General features: G+C 40.6%; 1 protein-coding gene across 1 annotated transcript in view; it reads right to left on the reverse strand.

Annotated features, from left to right (window-relative positions):
• Positions 1 to 24,060, reverse strand: part of LOC126253082 (proton channel OtopLc-like) — a 153,818-nt gene that overhangs the window by 26,621 nt on the left and 103,137 nt on the right. Inside the window, exon 7 of the mRNA XM_049954181.1 lies at positions 16,336 to 16,459. Coding sequence (XP_049810138.1) covers positions 16,336 to 16,459 — 124 coding nt within the window. The remainder of the gene's footprint in view (positions 1 to 16,335; positions 16,460 to 24,060) is intronic.

Raw genomic sequence — 24,060 nt, forward strand, 5'->3', positions numbered from 1 at the left:
AAGTGAATCGACGACAGTTGTTCAGCGTGCATTTCGAACGAAGTATGGTGTTAACCTCCTGATAGGTGGTGTATTAAACGTTGGTACAAACAGTTTACAGAGGATGGGTGTTTGTGCAAAGGGAAAAGTTCTGGACGGCCGAGAACGAGTGATGAAAATGTAGCACGCATCCAGCAAGCGTTTGTTGGCTGTTCCCTCAGTTCAAACAAGAAGCACAACAATTCATATTTCAGCAGGATGGAGCGCCACCACATTGGCACTTATCTGTCCGTAACTACCTGAACGTCAACTACCCGAGGCGATGGATCGTCCGCCAGGCAGCCTGTGACAGAGCACTTCATCACTGGCCTCCAAGAAGCCCTGATCTTACCCCCTGCGATTCTTTCTTATGGGGGTATGTTAAGGATATGGTGTTTCGGCCACCTCTCCCAGCCACCATTGATGATTTGAAACGAGAAATAACAGCAGCTATCCAAACTGTTACGCCTGATATGCTACAGAGAGTGTGGAACGAGTTGGAGTATCGGGTTAATATTGCTCGAGTGTCTGGAGGGGGCCATATTGAACATCTCTGAACTTGTTTTTGAGTGAAAAAAAACCTTTTTAAATACTCTTTGTAATGATGTATAACAGAAGGTTATATTATGTTTCTTTCATTAAATACACATTTTTAAAGTTGTGGTATTCTTTTTGAATCACCCTGTATATCAACAGCCATACTAATGTACATGTCCTGCAAATATGAACGTCCTATCTCCAGTCGTTCAATGTGTTCCGTTTTTTCTTGACATGAGTGTACTACCACCTTCAGCTACCGCATTTAGTTACATCGCACCCACCTTTTTGGGAATATTATATCTGATTTAAGATAATTCCACTCAATGGTGAACATACGCGTAATAGGCAGAACCTGTCACGAATACCATATCTTGCATTCAGTGAGCAATATTATGCTTCATAGTGTCGTGCATCAAATTATAGGCCAAACGAGTACTGACATGTGTATCAGATTTCTACTCATCTTATATATACAGGATTCAAGGTGTTTTTCATCAGTTCAGTGCTTGTCCTCCTCTGCTTTTACTCCAGGTGGTACGATTACAATAGTTCAATATCTACAGATTCCTAGTGTATCTACCACACACTAACTTAGCGAATCTTGAGTGCATTATTTTCGTTGCTTTTTTCACATACCGCCCTCTCTACCCACCGTGCACATAAGCCGAATTACATGTGTCTCAGCACTTCCCATGCTCACGAATTTCTGTTAAGACTGTGTAGCATTATTATCGTTATCTGTGTTTCATTTGCATAACCAGTTCTTATTTGACTTTTTGTGAAGATGTCTTAAGAACAAATAAATGACCATCTTTTGTGATCATTGACCCTCCAGCTTTTATTAACATCTCGTATACATTCAATATTAATCCCTCTCGTACTATAACATTTTCCACAGATGTAACTAGTATTTAGAACAGAACACGAAATTAATATCTGCAATGCGTTTTAGGTCATACGTGCTCTCACATATCTTGGAGCCCTTCTGATAATGAAAGTTATCTGTTGAACATGGAATCGATATTAGTGGCATTACTGCGTCAATTTAGTTGAAACAGATACAGATCTGTTCTAAATTCACATACTTCACATATGCTCAGTGACACATTGGAGAGAGTTTGCCACAATGGGCCAGTCTGATAAAACGGAATGGCCTCCCTTATCTCTTCAGTTGGTGCTGACATCCACCGGTTTTTCTACGCTATCACTTCCCCCTTACACTATGTCAGATTCCAGTGAGCAGATGTTTGTTGTGCTTAGTTTAATGTATCGTCTGCTTCAAAATTAATACGTAGAAAGTATTCTAAACTATTTTCCTCTAGTTTAAGTAATATTTTTACTTTCTTGTAACAATCAACACGTAATGGTAAAAAAAAGAAAAGTGCATCAATTCCTAAGGGACCAAACAACTGAGGTCATCGGTCCCTAGACTTACACACTACTTAACCTAACTTATGCTAAGAACTACACACACACCCATGCCCGAGGGACGACTCGAACCTCTGGTGGGAGGGGGTAATGGTAAGCTGATGTAATACACTATTACTAGCATTTACTAATGTGAAATAAAAGTTGAATTACTGTGGAACAGTCACTTTTGGGGCGAATATAACTTTATACTGCAGAGTTTGCCAAATTGGGATACTGCATAGTTGGAAAAAATTGGATAGTGACCAGTATTAACCAACTAAACTCCATAATTACCATTTCTTTATTTTTTTATTCCCTTTGGAGTATGAAAATGAAAAAAATCAATTTAACCATTATTTACAGTATATAAACGGTAGTTGTTGTTTTATTTCTTTTGCAAGATATGGAAACAGCAAAAGTTCATTGCTACATATATCAAGAAAATTATCGTGTTTTCTTATTTTGTACTGGTTCGTAAAGAAATGAAATGTATCATTATTTAAATAGACCAAACATTAATTTCTTGTGTTAAAAATTTAAGTTCTAGGGAAAAATGTGAAAGCGCATACAACGTTTACTTTATATGCAAAAAGTGGAATGTTTTATTTTCTATTCAGATTGATCCATAAAGAAATAAAAGAATGCAGTAGGTTGTCACCAACATAACCAAGTAAAATAATATCTTTTTTATTCATCTAAACTGAGATTAGTCCGACACAACGAAAATATTTTTTTTATTAATTTTTTCAGATTACGTGATAAAATAGGGAAATCTACGAGGACCACAGAATGATAATCATGGAGTATGGAAAGTATGAATCACGTCCTTAAGGATCTTTTAGAAGGCAAAATGGGTTACCTGAAGGCATCCAAGGAATATGTAGTACTCTACAACCAAGAATATCTGTGAGAAGATGTGCAAGTGATGGTTTGTGTCGATATAAGGCAACACGCTGTCTTACACAAGAGGAAGAACTAACTAATCATGTCATTACTATGAAAAGTAGATTGTTTGGCCTAAGCTTAAGCCTGAAATGAACTCTGCGGGCTAGACTATTAATCAGCTGAGAGAAATGGCCTTGCACACACTTTAAGCAAACAGAAAAAGATGCCTGGCAAAGTGTGGCTTTAAGCATTTCTAAAACGCCAATCACATTTGAGTTCGCGTGCTCCAGAACCCACGTCTGTAGATCGTGCTATGGGTTCCAATCAGTCTGCTGTGCTCATTTTCGCTATTAAAGCAGATTTATGATAAGAACTACCTAACTCCAGGTAGAATCTACAACGTAAATGAAACGGGCATTACAACTATTCCCAAGAAAACATTCGAATATTTGGCACTTAGAGAAGAGACAAGTTGGATGTCTCTCCTCGACTGAACGAGGGGTTCTAGTCACTGCGGAAACTTGCATGATTGCTGCTGGTACTTTTCTTTTGCCAACAATGTTTGTTTTTCCTAGAGAAATGGCACTGTCACATCTCTAGGACGAGGCACCTCCTGAAAGTAATGCTGCATGACATTCATTTCGATGGATACAGAAGGAAATTTTCGTTAGATGGGTCCAGTCATTTGTTGATTTGGCCCAACCATCAAGAGAAAAACCTGTTGTTCTCTTGTTGGACGGTCATGCAAGCCACACAACGATTCTGGAAGTAATTGATTTGACTCGGAAGAATAATGTCATACTGGTGAGCTTTTCGCCCCTTACTGCACATCGCTCAGCCATTGTATGTCAGTTTCATGATCCCTGTAAGCATATTCTATTCTGTTGAAGTTGAAATTGGATTCTGAAGCATCCAGGACGTGCTGTTACTATCAGAAAAGGAAGGGAATTGTGTCGTGCAGCATTAATCAAGGCCGCCACTTTTCAAACAATCATAAATAGATTCTGTGGCACAAAAATTTTCTCTCTCAACCCAACTGTCTTCCTTCATTGCATATATGCTCCAGCCCATACCACAGACGGACCAATTACGCACCAGAGCAGCAACCAACTCAAATGGCTCTTGCCATACCTGATTCTACCAATTTGCTGCCGACAGAATAAAGCACTGTGAGCGTGATGACAGATGTCAATTGAGTAGACAGAGTACCTCAAAGTTAAAATTCACTGAATCTTCCAATATTGTTCAAAAGGTTCTCTAATTGCAGAGGAAGTGAAACTCAAATGCCTAAGGCCGCAAAAAAGCAGCAATGCTGACTTCTTCTCCTTACAAACAACAAATGAATGATGCAGTAGCAGCTAAGGCTTGTCATAAAAAACAGGAAACACTAAGAATTACATGGGAAAATGCCAAAAAAGACAAAGGCATCCAAATCACGAAATTCTGACCAAGTCTACAGTAATTCAGAGAAGGAGGAGAACAATTGAGATGCCTCTTTTATCTACTGCAATGATTTGTCCTCTAACTGAAAATCTCTGGAAGGGTGCATTAAGTGCTCTAAATGTGAAGGCTGAGCTCATGAAACTTGCAGTGGTGTTGAACCAAATGATTGAAGGGTTTGAATGTGTTTTTGTAAATGATTGACAGTTATTAAATTGTTTATTCTACATCTAAATCCACGTAAATACTCTGATAGCCGCCGTATGGTGCGTGGCGGAGGGTACCCTGTATTACTACTCTCGTATTGTTTCATATACCACAATTTCAATGCTGCATTACATGTCTATAATGCAATAAGGCGAAACTCTGTTGTTTTTGCTGAAATAAGTTACTTAAAAAGATGAAACACAAGAAAGGTTCCACGTGTCCTGTCTTTGACTAGTCTAACAAAATGGGACACTTACCTACTTTACAGGACATTACTATCAGATTCATTACCACATCACTTACTGAAAATTATTTTGATGGGAAGTGTAGTTGAGTCCCGATTTAAGCTATACATAAAATATAGACTTTTATTTAACATTAACTTAAACAAAATATGCAGTTTTATGTTAAGTATCTCATTTCATCCAACTCTCTCCTAGATGATCTGATGTGAAATATGTTAATCAAAATACCCTTTTCTATCTAATTAACATCCTTAGTCCCACTCTTCTAACCATGAAGTAATATTCTTTTATTAAAAATCCCTCCTTTTAGCCTCTATTGTTCTTTTATTCGCTAATTCCTATTGACTATATATATATATATATATATATATATATATATATATATATATATATATATATATATAACAATTATAATAAATTCATTATTCTTATGTGGATTGTAGATGTTTTACTTTTCTCAATATCTGAATCTATATGGTATTTGTAACATAGGTTTTGATAAACATCACACATGATTTTAGAATATTTAACAGGTGAACGATGTAACTAGAATTTTTCGTGTTGAAGAATGTTTTATTATCAACTAATTTAATACTTGAATACACTAGTAAATTTTCCCTTATTTATATTTCTCTGAATGAAACTTTGATCAAGAAATATCTAAAAGACTGATTCCTTGCTAAAATTTATCTAGGCTATGTTTCTCTGTGGTGAGTGAAATACTTGTCAAAATCTGGTGCAACGTTAAACTGTGTGACCCTTCTTTTAATAGTGATTACATTAGGAGGAGGATATCTCAATATAGCCCTGACAAAACATAACGCTTTATATTTTTATAAGTTGCAGCCTTACCAATATTTTCATATGGCCATTTAGTACACTATCATTTCATAATCATTGGATGTTGACAATCAGAAAGACAGCCCTCAATCACCTTTAGAGTATGTTTTGTTTCAAGCAGCTCGGGATTACACCGATAGAGATGAACAAGTAAATCTATATGCATTTCATAAAGTTCTTATATTTCTTTTCCCACTATTTCTTATTGTAGGTACAAATGCGCATTAACACATTTAAAGCATTGTTGTTTGGGTATTCATTGTTTCCTCTACTAGTAATTTCTTCATTAGTTGGTAACATGTTGATCTGCAAACTCTCTCCTACTTCTTTATAGTATCATCGTTTTTGTGCCCAAATATTTTGAAGCTCAACAGTGCCTCCCAAAATCAGCTCTAGAGGACGGTTGACACCAATAGATCCGGAACAACAGTAGACTGTAACTAGCAATTAGGAGGAAGATTGAGGAATTCACTTTTCAAATTCCTTTCATAATCCGAATCAGAAAAATGTACTGAGCACTGACAGACATCTACGCCCATACTCCGAAAACCACTGTTAAGCGCGTGGCAAAGGGTACTTCCGATTGTACCAATTGCTAGCGTTTCTTCCTGTACCATTCTGTGCGTACTGTAATTAATCTACTCTTGTGCTCACTTTCCCTAGAGGAGTGATATTTAGAGGCTTGTAGTATATTCCTAGAGTCATCGTATAAAGATGGTTCTTGGAACTTTTTTTAGTAAGTTTCACTGGATATTTTGCGTTCGTATTCAAGTGTCTATCAATTCAGTTTCTGTGACAGACTTTCATAGTTCAGATACGCCCATGATCAACTTTAGTAACTGAAAATGAATCGGCTCATTTAGTATTTTTGTTCCTATTATTTTTATGAAATAAATGAACCTTAATTATGAAACTTTTTTCGTTATCTGTAGAGGTTGATAGAATTCAACACACACTCTCAAGACCCTCGAGACTTGAGGTCCTTGTGTGTGTATGTGTTGCACGTCAAAGAAATTGTTCAAGGTCTTCCTGCAAAAAATATTCGTGGAAATCAAGAAAAGTGAGAGTTTTGAAATATGTTTCTCCCGAAGACGATTCCAAACACCTATCTGTTGCACCACTCTCCTTGCGCTGCTATTGAAAAGCATGCCATCAGTGTGCCAGGCATCATATCATGGGACGGTGCCGAAAACTGTTTGGATTCGCTATTACAAACCAGGCTGCGTTTACGATGATGTGGTATGCGAGGTATCTACTTCATATCCTGGAGAACTGTTCAGTACAGCAGCATGATAATGCACACCTCTGACCAAAACAGAGTTACAGATTGTTTTGGGCGGTCTCTCAATTGTGGTTTCCACCACAGACCGTCAGGTTTCAGATTTAGTGAATGATAACATGTTTGTGACGGCAGCTTGTTACATGCGAAATGAAAGAAATCTGGGGCAGGAATTGAGATCATCAGAAGTACAATTTATCCACAAGCGTATCAGACCTCTCTTCGATATGTTTACACCCGTATCTTGGTTGGTATAGTGTGCAGAGTAAACTGGTAAGCCAATCCTGCAGAACCATATATATGTAATGCAAACATTTTATTAGTACACACACCAAAAATGTTTTGCATCACCCCGGTTCCCAGAACTACTGAAGATAGTCGTTGACTGTGGATATTGTGTGACAGACACAGTCCCTTTGACTTTTCAGAGATGTCACTAAAACCGCCCAAAGATGTAAACAACCATTCGTGAGCAGCGTCTATTAGACGGAGGGGGTCCCACAGCCGACCGAGTCATTCAACCGGAAGGAGGTACACGTCTCGTGTTATCTGTAGTTCAACCATGCCTAGACGGTCAATACCGCGGTTCGATCACGTGCGCATTGTTACTTTGATGATGTTCGTACATGGAGATACAGAGAGACAGGTACTGTCGATGACAAATGCCTCGCTCAGGCCACCCAAGGGCTACTACTGCAGTGGATGACCGATACCTACGGATTATGGCACGGAGGAACCCTGACAGCAACTCCACCATTTTGAATAACGCTTTTTGTGCAGCCACAGAACGTCGTGTTACGACTCAAAATGTGCGCAATAGGCTGCATGATGCGCAACTTCACTCCCGACGTCCAAGGCGAGCTCCATCCTTGCAACCACAACACCATGCAGAGCGGTACAGATGGGCCCAACAACATGCCGAATGCACCGCTCAGGATTGGCATCACGTTCTCTTCACCGACGAGTGTCGCATATGCCTTCAACCAGAAGGAGGCAACCCGGTCAGGCTGAACGCCTTACACACACTGTCCAGCGAGTGCAGCAAGGTGGAGGTTTCTTGAGGTTTTGGGTTGGCATTATGTGGGGACGACGTATGCCACTGGTGGTCATAGGAGGCGCCGCAACGGCTGTACCGTACGTGAATGCCATCCTCCAACCGATAGAGCAGCCATATAGGTAGCATATTGGCTACGCCTTCTTCTTCATGGGCGACAATTCGCGCCCCCATCGTGAATATCTTGTGAATGACTTCCTTCAGGATAACGACATCGCTCGAATAGAGTGGCCAGCATTTCTCCAGACATGAACCCTATCGAATTTGCATGGGATAGATTGAAAAGGGCTGTTTATGGACGACGTGACCCACGACATACTCTGAGGGATATACGCCGAATCGCAGTTGAGGAGTGGGACAATCTTGACCAACAGTGCCTTGAACTAGTGGATAGTACGCCACGGCGAATACGGGCATGCATCAATGCAAGAGGACGTGCTACTGGGTATTTGAGGCAGCGGTGTGTACAGCAGTCTGGACTACCACCTCTGAAAGACTCTTTGTATGGTGGTACAACATGCAATTTGTGTTTTACATGAGCAATAAAAAGGACGAAAATGATGTTTATGTTGATCTCTATTCCAGTTTTCTGTACAGTTTCCAGAACTCTCGGAACCGAGGTGATGCAAAACTTATTTTGATGTGTATATTACACTAGAAACATTACACAAACTCTTTAGCGAACGATGAATATACTCGTGCGGCAACGTAGCCCCTGAGAGCAAACTGTGATGGGAAGGTTTAGGTCTTTCAACGATTCAGGGAAAGCCACCCTACCAATTTGATTTCCTTTAGAGATGCATCGTAAAATAATTTTTCCTCTTTCTTCTTTCTTTTAATTTTTATTTATTTTTATCATGGCTTTATGTGTGTGAACATGTAATGAGAAATTTTTATGTAGGTCAGTATTATTATTATTTCCATTGTCATTCTATATATATGCTCTGTGTATTTCTAGAAGCTTCGGCCCATTACGGAACATATTATTTGGGTATCAATAATTTGTAACTGAGGAAGTGATGGCTGATAAGTGAAGAGTATGTCAGCGGAACTCGGAAGTAGGAAGACGGTCGGGTACAAACGTCGGGTAAATTTGCCAGAATTTCATTAGTTTGTGAAAAGCAACAGTTTCATTTTTAGTGGAAAGAGGAGAAGTTTGCATGTTATCGAGGATAGTGTTATGGCTGTAGATCACTGTAAATTTACAGGCGAGGCGAGTAGAAATTAAATCAGTTTGAAAGAGATTGCTGCAAATTTGTTGCTGTAATTACTAATACTTGAAGGAGATGACTGATTTTGAAAGTAAACGCAGGAGAGGAAGTGCAAGAGACGCGACCCCGGAGAAGAACCTAAGATGTAAGTATTTCAAGATATTCGCAGAGGGCTACAGGCAGAAGAAGCCGAAATACGCCAGACACTCAGTAATCCGAAACAACCACATCAGGAGAGTGCTTTTACGTCGTGCTTTACTCGAGCAGCAAACCGAACAATTTTCTGTGATAGTTAAGGCAAGAGAGAGACGCCGTGAATCTCACCGTACTGCGGAACTACGAGTGGAATCGATTGAATTTGTTCTGTACATCGCACTGTGAACTGTTTTCAATAGCCTAAATAAACAGGATGAGCGCCTATGCTTCCATTGCTTTGGTTTTAATTGATAAACAGACGATCTACCAGTTATACTCAGTTACGCAGACATTGTTGTGTGGGCAAAATCTGTATCTCCAGAATCTACTAATTCGACATACCGTATCTACAACCTACTTGGAAACAGTTAAAGAATTTATTTACAGTGCACTTTGCTACTAAACTGTACGCTGGAGTAGCCACGAAGTGTTATTTGAAGTTGAGCTGAGTTAACATTAGAGTTTGTGCAAAGAGTATTATCTTTTTCTACTATTTTGCAGCAACTTCCCATTACTGAAATAAATTTGTTAAATACTTTCGAGGAAGTGATAAATGATATTAAAAGCAACGTTAACTTTTGCTTATACATATGAAATTAAAGCTTGGGAAATATAAAGGAACATTACATGTAGCGGACAGAAATGTTGGATTCAAAATTCCTATAGAAGTGACAATGTCATTCACTGAATTTAAGTATCAATCTCTGTCACAAAGATTAACTCTAACTAGAATTCATGCTGTCGTGAGCGACCGACATTTAAAATAGTCAATGCTTCGTCGATCTGCTAACACACACCAGGAAAGCGTTTCTGTTCCCTTACTCTTTGCATAACAGCCACATAGAAACGTAATTGAGATACTTTTCCACTTATTCACACACAATAACAAAACGTTAGCTTCTCAGTAATCGTTATTACAGCAGATTTTTCTAGCATTTTTGTGTTTATCTCTCTGTATGTATTTAGTGCTATACATTGTTTTGTAAGAATAAATGCGAATGTATGAATGTATTATGTTGTTCATTTCAGTCAGGCATACTGGGAAGGCAACCATAAGACGATTTCAGTTGGATCTGAAGCATTTTGTGTTAATCCGGGACGGTCAAGATATTTAGCATAGGTTACATTGTACTGAACGCTTTTTACAGAGCGTTATATACAGCGTGGGCAGAATACTGATTAAGATCATACTTGATGATTCAAACCGAAGATACCGTAGAGCACATCAACGATTTACAGACTTCACAAATTTGTGTAAAAACTGTCTCAAACAAATCAGTAGCAGTCATGACAGTTAGTCGGACAGATAGGTAAAGTAGTAGTTATGACCGTTTCAAAACGACAAACGCAGTGACTCTGGAAAAGACATTATGGAGTTAGGTTGCATTACATTGCAATAATATCAGCTACGGGAGCAATGAAACAATAACTAAACAAACGAGTCTCATCGAATATCAAGCACGAGAACCTAAATAATAAATCAAGCAACAGAAGATTTATACTGTTTTACATTAACGAACATTATGTGTAATCTCGAGATATTTCTAACTAGATGAAAATTATTGTTTTAAAATAGAAGGACGTGAAGTATAGTTAACATGCCTAAAAGCCCTTTTGTTTAAAGTATTCGTTACTATAAGTGTAAAAGTTTGTAGAAACGATATTTCCAGTGTTAAGTCACAACATCATTGGAAAAATAGCAGAAGGAGCTGTTGAGGGAAAGAAATGCAGGGACGACCAAAGTAAAGCAGATTATGCATGACGTAGTATGTACTATATACATGGAAATGGAGTGAAAGGCAGTCATATGAGGGGAATGGCGTACTGCTAAAAAGCAACATCAGAACTGAACACTTCGGAAAGAGAGAGAGAGAGAGAGAGAGAGAGAGAGAGAGACGCGTAAATGGGTGGGATTTAAAACCTTCTCATTTTTCATGAAGTGAGATAAGATCTGTGGCTTCTCCTACATATGTGAATAATTATAAAGATTTTCTGACAACTAAGAGTCGCTAGTATCAGGAGAAAATGCCTGAAGTACATGATCCTCAAATTACTACCAAAGTAAAAAGAAGGCTATAGGATGTGTGGAGGACACTGCTGTAATCTTAATACAAGGAAAATTATGAAAGAAATTGTTGCACACTTCAATATTTTTTCTGTTATTTGACTGTTTTATGTACCTATTCAATACGGAATAAAGGTTCTAGAATAGTCGTAAGTTTTAAAGGTACTTAAATATTTATGATGGATATTTAATCGGTACAATATTTGTGAGTTGCTTCGTGTTGTTCATAGACTCTATATTCAATAATTTTTTGATGTACTAAGAAAACGGCTAAAATACACCATGTTGATTATAATGTATAAGCTGGATGATCAGCGACAATTTTGTAATTTTATAACTTCGTAAGAGAGGCAAAGTATATATAGTAGTGGAAGGAATGAGATCGAGGTTGGTATACAGAATTATTCTTTTAACCGATGCTTCTCCCATCTGCGTCTGGAGCCCAGCAATTTTCTAACCTGCAAGTATGGTAGGTACGGCGAAAACATCGTTTGTGTGAGCTGATCTGGGTTTGGGAAAGGTGGCTCTGTCATGAGAGAACACATGAACTCGTTGTTTTGACTCAGTCCTGGAATCTAATTTCTACTGCACTGCGTCCTAAAATTTGAACACAGAGAGGTACAAGACAACCACAGTTTCGACGTGATGTCACTTTTTACGAGAGTGCGTTCAGAGGGCAGGTTGGATCAACCGTACTGTCATGATATCCCCAATGTCTACGGAAAGGTTGTTCACAGGGAATTTTGAGGAACAAGCTCTCAACGTACGGCATCACGTAGAAACAGCATTGCAGCAATTTGTGAATAACATAAAGCGGTATCGTCTCTAAATATACCGTTCAGATGGAGAGATGTGGAAGCTACGTTTATTGGATGTACTAGCCGGACGGGAGAGAACTGTATGTGTGCATGTTCAGTCAATGTACAAGTCTTTCTGTTCTATCATCCCGTCCGAAAGGGAGCCACCTCGAACACGTTAACACAGAGGGCTACGGCCACGGCCATCTTCTGCCCGAACTAATGTATTTAAGATACACTAGCCAATCAAAAGTTTTCGGACACACCTCTGTAGCATGAAATGTTGAGAGAAGTGGACAGTCATTATAATAGGTGGCGAACAGTATTGTGTTGCTGGTACAGAAACAGCAACAACAAATGGGTCGGTCAGCTGACCAAGTTGGTGATATGATTGGGAAGTGGAAACGAGGAGGAAGAACCATAGCTAAACCAGGACCAACGAGACCTCATATACTCAGTGTCAAGAACCGTCCAGCGTTACGGAGAGTGCAGTAGCAAATCGCATGATATCAGCCGAAGGAAACACTCATCAGTTCCAAAGTGCCAAAAACAGTACAACTGCCACAATGACTGTGCTTATGGAGTTAAAAGGAGTTGGGTACATTGGTCGTGGAATTCCTCAGAGACCATATACACTCCTGGAAATGGAAAAAAGAACACATTGACACCGGTGTGTCAGACCCACCATACTTGCTCCGGACACTGCGAGAGGGCTGTACAAGCAATGATCACACGCACGGAACAGCGGACACACCAGGAACCGCGGTGTTGGCCGTCGAATGGCGCTAGCTGCGCAGCATTTGTGCACCGCCGCCGTCAGTGTCAGCCAGTTTGCCGTGGCATACGGAGCTCCATCGCAGTCTAACACTGGTGGCATGCCGCGACAGCGTGGACGTGAACCGTATGTGCAGTTGACGGACTTTGAGCGAGGGCGTATAGTGGGCATGTGGGAGGCCGGGTGGACGTACCGCCGAATTGCTCAACACGTGGGGCGTGAGGTCTCCACAGTACATCGATGTTGTCGCCAGTGGTCGGCGGAAGGTGAACGTGCCTGTCGACCTGGGACCGGACCGCAGCGACGCACGGATGCACGCCAAGACCGTAGGATCCTACGCAGTGCCGTAGGGGACCGCACCGCCACTTCCCAGCAAATTAGGGACACTGTTGCTCCTGGGGTATCGGCGAGGACCATTCGCAACCGTCTCCATGAAGCTGGGCTACGGTCCCGCACACCGTTAGGCCGTCTTCCGCTCACGCCCCAACATCGTGCAGCCCGCCTCCAGTGGTGTCGCGACAGGCGTGAATGGAGGGACGAATGGAGACATGTCGTCTTCAGCGATGAGAGTCGCTTCTGCCTTGGTGCCAATGATGGTCGTATGCGTGTTTGGCGTCGTGCAGGTGAGCGCCACAATCAGGACTGCATACGACCGAGGCACACAGGGCCAACACCCGGCATCATGGTGTGGGGAGCGATCTCCTACACTGGCCGTACACCACTGGTGATCGTCGAGGGGACACTGAATAGTGCACGGTACATCCAAACCGTCATCGAACCCATCGTTGTACCATTCCTAGACCGGTAAGGGAACTTGCTGTTCCAACAGGACAATGCACGTCCGCATGTATCCCGTGCCACCCAACGTGCTCTAGAAGGTGTAAGTCAACTACCCTGGCCAGCAAGATCTCCGGATCTGTCCCCCATTGAGCATGTTTGGGACTGGATGAAGCGTCGTCTCACGCGGTCTGCACGTCCAGCACGAACGCTGGTCCAACTGAGGCGCCAGGTGGAAATGGCATGGCAAGCCGTTCCACAGGACTACATCCAGCATCTCTACGATCGTCTCCATGGGAGAATAGGAGCCTGCATTGCTGCGAAAGGTGGATATACACTGTACTAGTGCCGACATTGTGCATGCTCTGTTGCCTGTGTCTATGTGCCTGTGGTTCTGTCAGTGTGATCATGTGATGTATCTGACCCCAGGAATGTGTCAATAAAGTTTCCCCTTCCTGGGACAATGAATTCACGGTGTTCTTATTTCAATTTCCAGGAGTGTATTTCTGTAGTCAATACTAAAAACGTTTGACGTGGTGAAAAAAGTGACGCCAATGCACAGTGGATGAATGGAAACGAGTGATTTGGTATGAAGGATCACTCTACATCCGATGGAAGGGTTTCGATATGGGAAATCCTTGGAGAACGCTACATGCCAGCATGTTTAGTGCCAACTGTGCAGAAGGGAAGATGATTTCTACCCGTTGACTCGCACATCACAAGTGGAAACAGTGATTGTTTGCCAGATAAAATGTAAATGTCGTGTGGCTAGGACCTCCCGTTGGGTAGACCGTTCGCCGGGTGTAAGTCTTTCGATTGGACGCCACTTCGGCGACTTGCGCGTCGATGGGGATGAAATGATACTGATTAGGACAACATAACACCCAGTCTCTGAGGGGAGAAAATCTCCGACTCAGCTGGGGATCGAACCTGGGCCCTTAGGATAGTCGTTCTGTCACGCTGACAACTCAGCAACCGGGGGCGGACGTTTACCAGGTGTAGAAGTATGAAACCGAAATTTGGTTCCAATATTTACACTTCTGTGGTCTGAAACTGATAAACAATGTTTTATTCAACATAATCTACATTGCTATTTATAGATTTCGTCCACATCTCCGGCAGCGTTGTTTAGTCAGAGCGTGTCCCAGTGATGCAAATAGATGATAATCGGACGGAGCCAAGTCTGGAAAATAAGCCAGTTGCCCTAGCATTTCCCAACGGAACGCCTCGATCGTTTCCCTGACCCGTTTTTCTGTATGTGATGGGGCGTTACCATGGAGCAATATGACTTTGTGTTACTTTTTTCCATATTCCGGTGGTTTTTCACGTAATGCTCGATTTAAATCAATCATTTGCTGTTGGTAGCGATCAGTGTTAGTGTTTTGCTAGATTTTAGCGGCTCATAATAGATGACACCCTTCTGATCCCACCAAACACAGAGCATTGTCTTCTTTCTAAAGCGATTTGGTCATGCAGTGGATCTCGATGGCTCTCCTCAAAATATACCCATTATTCATCTCCTGTCACTATCCGATGGAGAAACGACTTTCTATTGTGTCTCGCGAGCAGCATTTCACAAGTGGTCTTTCGATTTGCTTGTTGTCTTTCATTCAGTTCATGCGGAACCCATTTTCACACATTCTGCACCTTTCCCATAGCTTTTAGCCGAAGAGAAACGGCTTTCTCCGTCACATTCAATTGTTCCACGAGTTCCGTTGAGTTTTAGTATCATCTTCATGCAATAAGGTCTGCAATCCGTTGTCTTCGAACCTTTTTGCCGGTTTCCTATGTTCGTAGTTTCTCACGTCAAAATCACCACTTTTGAATTTTTGGAACTACTCGGAACACTGTGTTTTCCCAAGAGCATCTTCGTCGAAAGCTTCGACAAGCAGTCGATGCGATTCTGCAACAGTTTTGTTCAAATGACGACTAAAATGCAATGTTTTCAGCAAATCGTAGTTCATAAGCACAAAATTCGACATGTTTACGGGATTGAAACATATACCGATGTATGGAACTTCGTTTACTGTTTGTTGACATTCGTCGTCGGCCGTTACAGGAAGCAGATGGCGCTGGAAACACGGTGCCAAGGGCCGATTACTGATGGTTAGCACCATCTATAGGGAAATTACGGTTCCATATTTCTTCACCTGGTAAAAGCGCCTCTTAATTGGTGTAATCTTGGTTTCGCGGTCCCTACTGGAACGATACATAGGCGTTCGTATTGCATTCCTACATTCCTGTCTTAATGACAGTTCTTGAGGCTTTTTAAGTATTTTTACGCTAGATATTTAACGTCTATCTTCAAGCGTAAAGAAAAAGCTTTTGACATAACAGATACTCACAATAAGGCGGTGCTTTCAGTTCTAAATATCAAACAGGTAGAAAAAGGTGATCTGCAGGACCGTGAACTCTTACGTCCTACTAATGTAAGAAAGGAAACTGGTGTGGCAATAGCGGCGAGCATAGCGTTTATGATAGCAATGGGAAACACTCAAGACACACGAACATAGGCAAAGGCATCGATGCACTTGCAAATAGGAAATATGCTAATAATAGGATAATAATAGGGACTGTTACCTTCTCCATGTACTAACCTCCCGACATTCGAGTGTGTCGCATTCAGTAGGGTGGTATTTTGTGTCGTGGAGTTCAGCGCAGCTGGAGACGCCTCCGTGGTTGTGATTGTGGCGTTGATCTCTCCTCCAACTGAGTTCAACTCTGGAAGGAAATCAAGCATTCTTGAATCAGTACATGTACATAATGTTTCATAGGGGAGTACGAGCGTACACACAAAGGACGCTAATGATATTCACTGCGTGCGCTTGAAAACAGGAACATGCTCTACAAAATTTGTACCTCTGCTGTTTCGCAGATTTCTTCGAGTTTGTAATTATTTGCTCTGAGGGAGACTGATTAAGGGACTCCGGAAAGGCTCAAAATCATGAAAAGTTCAATTTTTACTTTTTTGCGTTTTCTGAATCTGCAGACTATTACCTTTTAATAGATATATAATTTATTCAATTCCGAAGACTACAACTATTTTTAAATTTTTTTTGAAATGTGTTCTACATGGGCGTGACCCACTGTGGCGCTGTTAAACTGCTGTCGAATGGTGTTATTATTAACGTCCGTGTTCATCAGGTACATTTTAGTGATGTGAGATAAAGTATGTGTTGTGGCTAACCTGTGATGGTTCAATATATATCGCTGGTGTGATTGTCGATTGTTTCATGTTTATTTACTCTGTCGTTATCTCGAAAATATTCGTAATTAATTCTGTTTCTGGAGTCTCTGTTTTGTTGAAGTATAATAATGAGTAAAAGTAAAGTTATTAGAAATCCTCTGAAGGCTTTTAAGAAAAGGAGAAATGTTGGAAAGCCAAAGGTATTTAGAAATATGGGAATGAAGATAGGTTCTAACATGGTACGAGCGATGCTTGCTTTAGACAAGGAACGCCTTCGGGCCGCAGACAGGGCTGTAAAGAGTCTAGAAATACAAGCAAGAGTAAACAGGAGGAGGAACAAGAGGAAGCTGGAGGAGGAGTTTGCAGAGGATGAAGATAATCCATCCTATGGACCTGGAATGCACTAAAAAGTTAATCCAATCTTTGTCGCTCGATTCCCAAAACTTTTATTTTCTCATACTAATTACATGTTTTCTAAGGATCTTCCAAACATATTTGTTTCAAACTTTCAGTAAATGTTACACAGTACCTTCTGCATAATTTAACACAGCCTTTTCCCAAAAAACTGTATATTTTTGAATATATAAATAAAAAATTGCAAAAAAATGTTGTGAATTTTCATTACAATTGAAAACAAATCATCTTTAACAACTGAAATAAAATTTTGTAAAATCCCTGTGTTAAGTTGTAGCCCATATTCCAATAAATAATCTGTAAAAAGTTCAACTACCTACCTCAAATACTTTGTGAGGAAAGATGTAATTTATAAGCGTTATTTTAACATTGCAAGTATAGGGCGTTCCGGAGCCCCTTAAGCAGAAAAACCTATTCAGCTCGTTTACTTCCTGACTCGAAAGGCATGACACGTAGGTCTACGATCTGCTGTGCACGATATGATTCGGCATGACAAACTGAAACGATGTTCACCACGAAGAGAGGGGACAGAAAATATTAGCACAGCGAAGTTCTATGACCACAGAGGCCCTCGTGTCCTGTCTGATAATAGCAGGAAGAATAAAGAAACATTTAACATTGTCTCAATCATGAACCAGGTATGTGAGAATAAACTGTGCATTACATAAATAGTATAGTAACGGGTGTTTTGCACACTGTTCAAGCCGTATATGCGTACGTGAGCTTAGCACCGTCCCATATATACGTACCTATGACGTCATACCCCAGTCTCACAGCATTCCAGTAGCTTCATAACAGCTGAACTGGACTACGTGCGATGCGCGCACATACACACACACACACACACACACACACACACACGCACAGATGTATATTAGCGTGCGCCAGATTTGCAGGAGTATTTTATGAAGGACGTCCTTAGATTAGTTTCTTTAAATGAAGGGAAAAGGAAAACAATTAAAAAAATAAAATAAAGTAAAATAAAAGCAAGGAACTTTAAAAAAAGAAAATTTTTGTTGAAGAAGTAGCGTACATATAAATTTCTACAAACATACATGAAATGAAGAGCTGGTAGACCACTTATTTTCATATATTAAGAAATAATAGCAGCTTCTCGAAGTTCTTCCTCTATTGAAATAATTTCATTCTCATGCGATTTGTTGGCGGCTGTTTATGAAAGAAGCAGGAAAATTAAACGTTCGACAATTTCGTTTGGGTTATTTCAGTGAATGTAGTCAACACGTGATTTGTTGGAATAGCTCTTCGAGTCTTTAACGCCAACTTTTTTCTCCTTCTTCTATATCTTCCTCTTTTCCAGGTACATAGTACATTCCTTTTCCCGCACGTATTTCACTTTACATTTTCACTGCTTCGTCACTTTTGTATTTGTCATCTTCGTCATTGTCTCTAGTGTCTTCTTGTTCTTCTCCTTCGTCGTCATAGACGTCGTCGTCGTCGTTTCTGCAGAAGATCCCAGGGAGGTTGCTGTTTTGAAGACTGAAGTATAGTAATGAATGGCTTTATGATGCGTGCATCGTTGTACCCACTGTCTACACTTACATGTTTGAAGGACAGGTAATGCTGCCTCATTGGTTGCTTTGAGAATTCTGGCTTAATTTTGGAGATCACGGGCGGTGTAATACTTAGGCCTGATTTTGAACAGTCAATTGTATAGACCCCTAGTTCCCGGGTATCTTTAAATTCATTTAAATCATTTTCATCGCCGTCCACTGGTGAGTATTCAGTCACCCATCCACCTTCTGACGGATCGAATCTGATGCCAGAGTCCGGGTTCTGCCTATTGGCTTATGAAATATGAAGCTAATAGTCGCCCTGCTGCAGTCTCTACTACGGGTGTGTTTGGTGTCTTTTCACTTTTTTAGTCTTTAACGTCGCACATATTGATGTTGCCGTCCCATGCAGCAGCATCAACAGCAGCAGCAGGAGCGCTAGTGCTAACGTTCCCTTTTGTTTCGGAAATCGTCCTTTATTAAGGGAAATCAGTTCTCTTAGTGGCTGTGAAACAGATCTAAATGTCTTCCCTAGCAGAGACTTGATGTGAGCTTCTCTTTTGTGAAGAGATAATAATTTTCTTCGAATGTTCTGTCAAGTTATGACGACCTGTTTTTTAAGATTAATGTTTCTTTCGACAAAACAATTCCAAAGCATGTTGTCATTGACAACTGGTCAGTCACCATCTGAATTGAACTTAAGTAACTGCCTCAGTTTATATAACCCGACAGTCGAATTCTGCATGAAGTGAACTATTTCCATTTACGCGATCGATTCTGCTGAACTTGAATCTGTTTCCCTTGCGCACAGTAATCTCTGTGTTCATCGAAAGTTAGTGCATGCTCTTATTCAGTTCAAAGACAATTATTTCAATATCTGGGCTAATAGAGAGCAAAATGACTTCACCAATGTAGGGTAATATATACATGTACTGACCATTGTGTAAAACTGAAAGCCAATTCGGTGGGATTTCCAGGAGGAATGTTGTCAGTTCTAAGAATGAGAGAAAACCTCAAGTTTACCTGCTTTTCAAAATATGCTTTCGTTATCACATCTGAGTCTAAAATCAGCTCCCGTACATGTGTGATAGGATTGTTCTGAACGTCTAAAATTCGTTCTGTTACATTAATCAGGTCAAAAACCTCATATACTTTTACAACCACAGAGACACGTATATTGTTTTTTAGCTCACTGGAGCTGCTAAGATGATTTTTCAGCTTTTGGGACAAAGATCAACATAATTTTTATTACTGTATCACTCCTTTTCGGCTTTTCCAACTCACACGCCGCACAGAATTTTCAATTCTTCTTCGAGTGTCATCTACATATTTTTTCGAAGCTGCATAGTGATCAGTTGCGGGATCAGCTAATTTACCTATAGTTTTAGGATTCTTGACCTTAAGTGAACCTTCAGTTACATCGAATGCGTTTCCTTTTTAAGCTGCTTTATCTACAAGTATCACGATTCTCAGTAGGATCATGCAAACCACTTAAACGTTTATTATTGAAACATACTGCTGTATCAGTGGCATATATGGTACAAAAGAAAGAAGCTATCTGTGGCAGTAATTTTCCCAAGAGAGTTTCAGTATAAGATTTTGTTTCAGCATTCTCATTTACTTTTCCTCTCGGCGGCAGGCCTTCACCATTAGTATCAGTTAAGTATTTCTGAAATGATGTACTTTATCGATAAAATCTGTAATAACGCCGAGATGTGAGTGTAATTTTGAATCCACATACTTTTTATTAGCAATGTAATTACTGTAATGAGGATCTAGCACCAGCAGTAGGGTGTTGCTGCTGTTGTTGCTGGTGATGTTCGATGATGTTGCCTTTGCATTAGCCATGGGAATAATACTCTGTACTGGTCAAAGCTATCAACTTAAATACAAATTGTCAGAATTTATGCTATAAGGACCATTGTTTTAATCGTCGTCTTTGCTGATAACGAGAAAATCATATGCATTCCCACTCCATGCTCGCTTCCACATTTCAAGGAATTCATTGAATGTCATATCGCGATTAACGTGGTCACAGAAGACATGCTTTAAATTACGCTCATCTTGCTTGAAGAGGACAGTAACATTAGTATTGTCTCTGATTAACTGCTTCGGAATTTTACTATGTATCTGACGTAAATAGAAGCTATCTACACCATAATGACGACCCATGGAGAACTAAACTTTTATGTGATCTTGTTTGTCACAAGCAATGACATCAAAGATAAAAACTGAAAGCGGGCGTGCTTGATCTGGCGGTATTACATCTTCCTTTCTGGAAATAGTAAAATACCCAATATCACTTAGGTTCTTTGAAACTTCTTCTAGAAATTTGTACTTGTGTTGTTGCAGCAATTTGGAAAACACATAGACGTTTTGAAATTTGAGACTGTTTTCGTGAATTGGAAGATTAACAAGCACATTTGTTTTTTCACAGTTGGAGGGGCCTGCTACTATACATCTAATCGTATCAGGAAATATATCACCACGTCTAAGATCTTGGATTTGCAATCCATCTCTGTGTTGAGTAATAGGACTGATGGGAAGTCGAAGTGCATGCTTCCCCAAATTCATCGTCAGTCTTCCCATCTTACAAATGCTGAAATAAGAGAGCTTTCTAAAAAGTAAAAGACCAGTCTTTAGTTAGCCCTCGAGCGATGAAGAAGTGTCACAACAACAACAACAACAACAACAGCGACATGAAAAAGAAGAGGAAGAAGAAGAACCTTCGTAGCTCTCTTCTTAACCGCATGATTAATGAGTTACCTGTCGAACTTCATTTGCCTGGTTACTTGTACTCCAGTCCAGGGACAAATTTAGAGGAACGGCTCAAAAGAGATGACACTAGCATCAATCCACTAGATAAAGTGTGTAAAGAACATGACATAGCGTACCCAACTCACGCAGACAGTTTGCCTGACAGGCATCGAGTTGACCGAATTGTGGCTAGAAAAGCGTGGGGCAGAGTAAAAGCGAAATATGCCAATTTGAATGAGAAGTTAGCTGCTTTAACAGTGACCGGTGCAATGAAAGTTAAAGCTAAAATGGGGATGGGCATAAAAAAAGGTTGACAACAGCTGGTCGTGTACTGAATAATATAATTAAAAAAGTTCGATGTGGTCTTAAGTATGTGAAGCTGTAATGCATACTTGCATTCCCTTCACGTGTTTATGCTAAATATTACACACTTTATGAGATCGCGAATGCTCACTAACAGCCAGGCTACATGTACATCTGACAATTACGCGTCAGCAAGGAGCATTATCGGTAACATCATAGGAGCAATGGGGAGCAATCTTAGTAGGGACAAGATCCGACTATTCGGAAGTAGGATCTTACAATCGGAGACAGTGTTCTAAGACAAACTTCCGTCACAACGTCCGCAAACGTGACGTCAGATCCGCCTGGCAACAGGGATCTAAACGCCCATTGGCTGAGAGTTTTGATATATATGTGCGTAGGAGGCGAGTGGAGTGTGCCTATTGTCTGAAGGAGAAAGGTGGGGGTCTCTCTTGTGCGCCAGGAAGACAGGGCGAGTTGGTAGCGATGCGCCACTGAAAAACGCACGTTAGAGTAACCGGAGGCGGCTCCAAAAGAACGGTAAGCAAAATATAAAGGTATTAATTATCAGTGAACGCCATGTGTCGTGGGCAGTATCTATAACGAGTACTGAAAGTGATAAATGTGTTGTAAAGGTTTCTTCATTAAATCGAGTATATTACAAACCGTTGTTAGCATTTACCAACTGGTATCCCGACACACCCCACTTCAGCAGGATCACACACCAACATGGAACCTGGCGACTGAGCGCTACTACTGTGCGACGAGGGACTACCGAAGCAGCAAGACCCCAGGTTAGTAATACAGAAACCAGAGGAGTAAGGCAGAGTCACTTCCTTCTCCCTAAAATGCCACAGAACACATTGTAAAGCCATCCATTAATCTGATGACAGTTGTGAAAGTAGCTCGTAAAATTGCTTCACAGGCTGCACCGAAGAAAGCCATGAGGAAATTACCTGGTAGAGAGCGAATAATACCTATTCCCAAAACACGTGGAATAACGTCACTAATTCCAATATTTGCCCCTTTATCGGCACTCGGAGAACTAGCCGGAGATGCTGCTGGAGATTATAAGGCTTTTAATGATGTGGAAAGCGCTCGAAAGTAGTTAGCTGAAATGCAGAGGCATCATGGTGTACTTGAGGCAGTTCTTTTGCGTGAAGGGAAAGGACTGTGCTTAGGTCCGTATAGGTAAAAGGGACTCGGTCAATATCTAACATAAATGGAATGCCGGCCGATGTGGCCATGCGGTTCTAGGCGCTTCATTCCGGAACCGCGCTGCTGCTACGGTCGCAGGTTCGAATCCTGCCTCGGGCATGGATGTGTGTGATGTCCTTAGGTTAGTTAGGTTTAAGTAGCTCTAAGTCTAGAGGACTGATGACCTCAGATGTTAAGGCCCATAGTGCTGATAGCCATTTGAACCATTTTTTTTTAATAAATGGAACGAGGAAAATAAATTCGCCGTAAACAGTCTTCCTACAAGACCGCATACCAACACTGGCTTACAGCACTACGCTACAAAGCTGCAGACAGCACACTTTCGAGGTGTCTTTATGAGAGATATTTTACCTTCAAGGCCTAATACTTGTGAGAGTGCAATACCGAAGAGGAATCAGGTTCACATTGGGTAGCCTACAAAAAGAAAGGTAAAATAGTCTACTATTTCGATAACTCTGGAGATTTACCACCTCCTCCATAAATAGTAACATATCTAAAAACTGTACAATAAAATATAACTACAATACATCTCAGTCACTTAACAGTCAGAGATGTGGTCGTTTATGTTTAAAGTTTCTGAATTTTAAATAAAATAGCTAGTCTTGCAGGACTCTGTTGTAGTCTAGCAATGGACATTGAATGCGGCGTAACGTTTAAGTCTGACGTAAAATTTCACTTCTAACTGCTGTCTTCAATCTTGCGTTAAATTTATCCATACATGTTTACGACAATGATAACCGACGAGTGAGAAAATGCATCAAGTACAGTAACAAATTACTACAGTAAAACACTAGTGTCGACGTCAGATTAAGATCAATATGGCCATAGATTTTCATCTCCCTGTCAACATAGGCTCAGTTTTAGGTTTTGCAAATACTGTAGATGATAAAAATTTCTTCAAGACTGATGAACATCCAGTTAACATTCAAAGT

The sequence above is a fragment of the Schistocerca nitens genome, chromosome 4 (genome assembly GCF_023898315.1).
Source record: "Schistocerca nitens isolate TAMUIC-IGC-003100 chromosome 4, iqSchNite1.1, whole genome shotgun sequence".
In the NCBI taxonomy this organism is placed as follows: Eukaryota; Metazoa; Arthropoda; class Insecta; order Orthoptera; family Acrididae; genus Schistocerca; species Schistocerca nitens.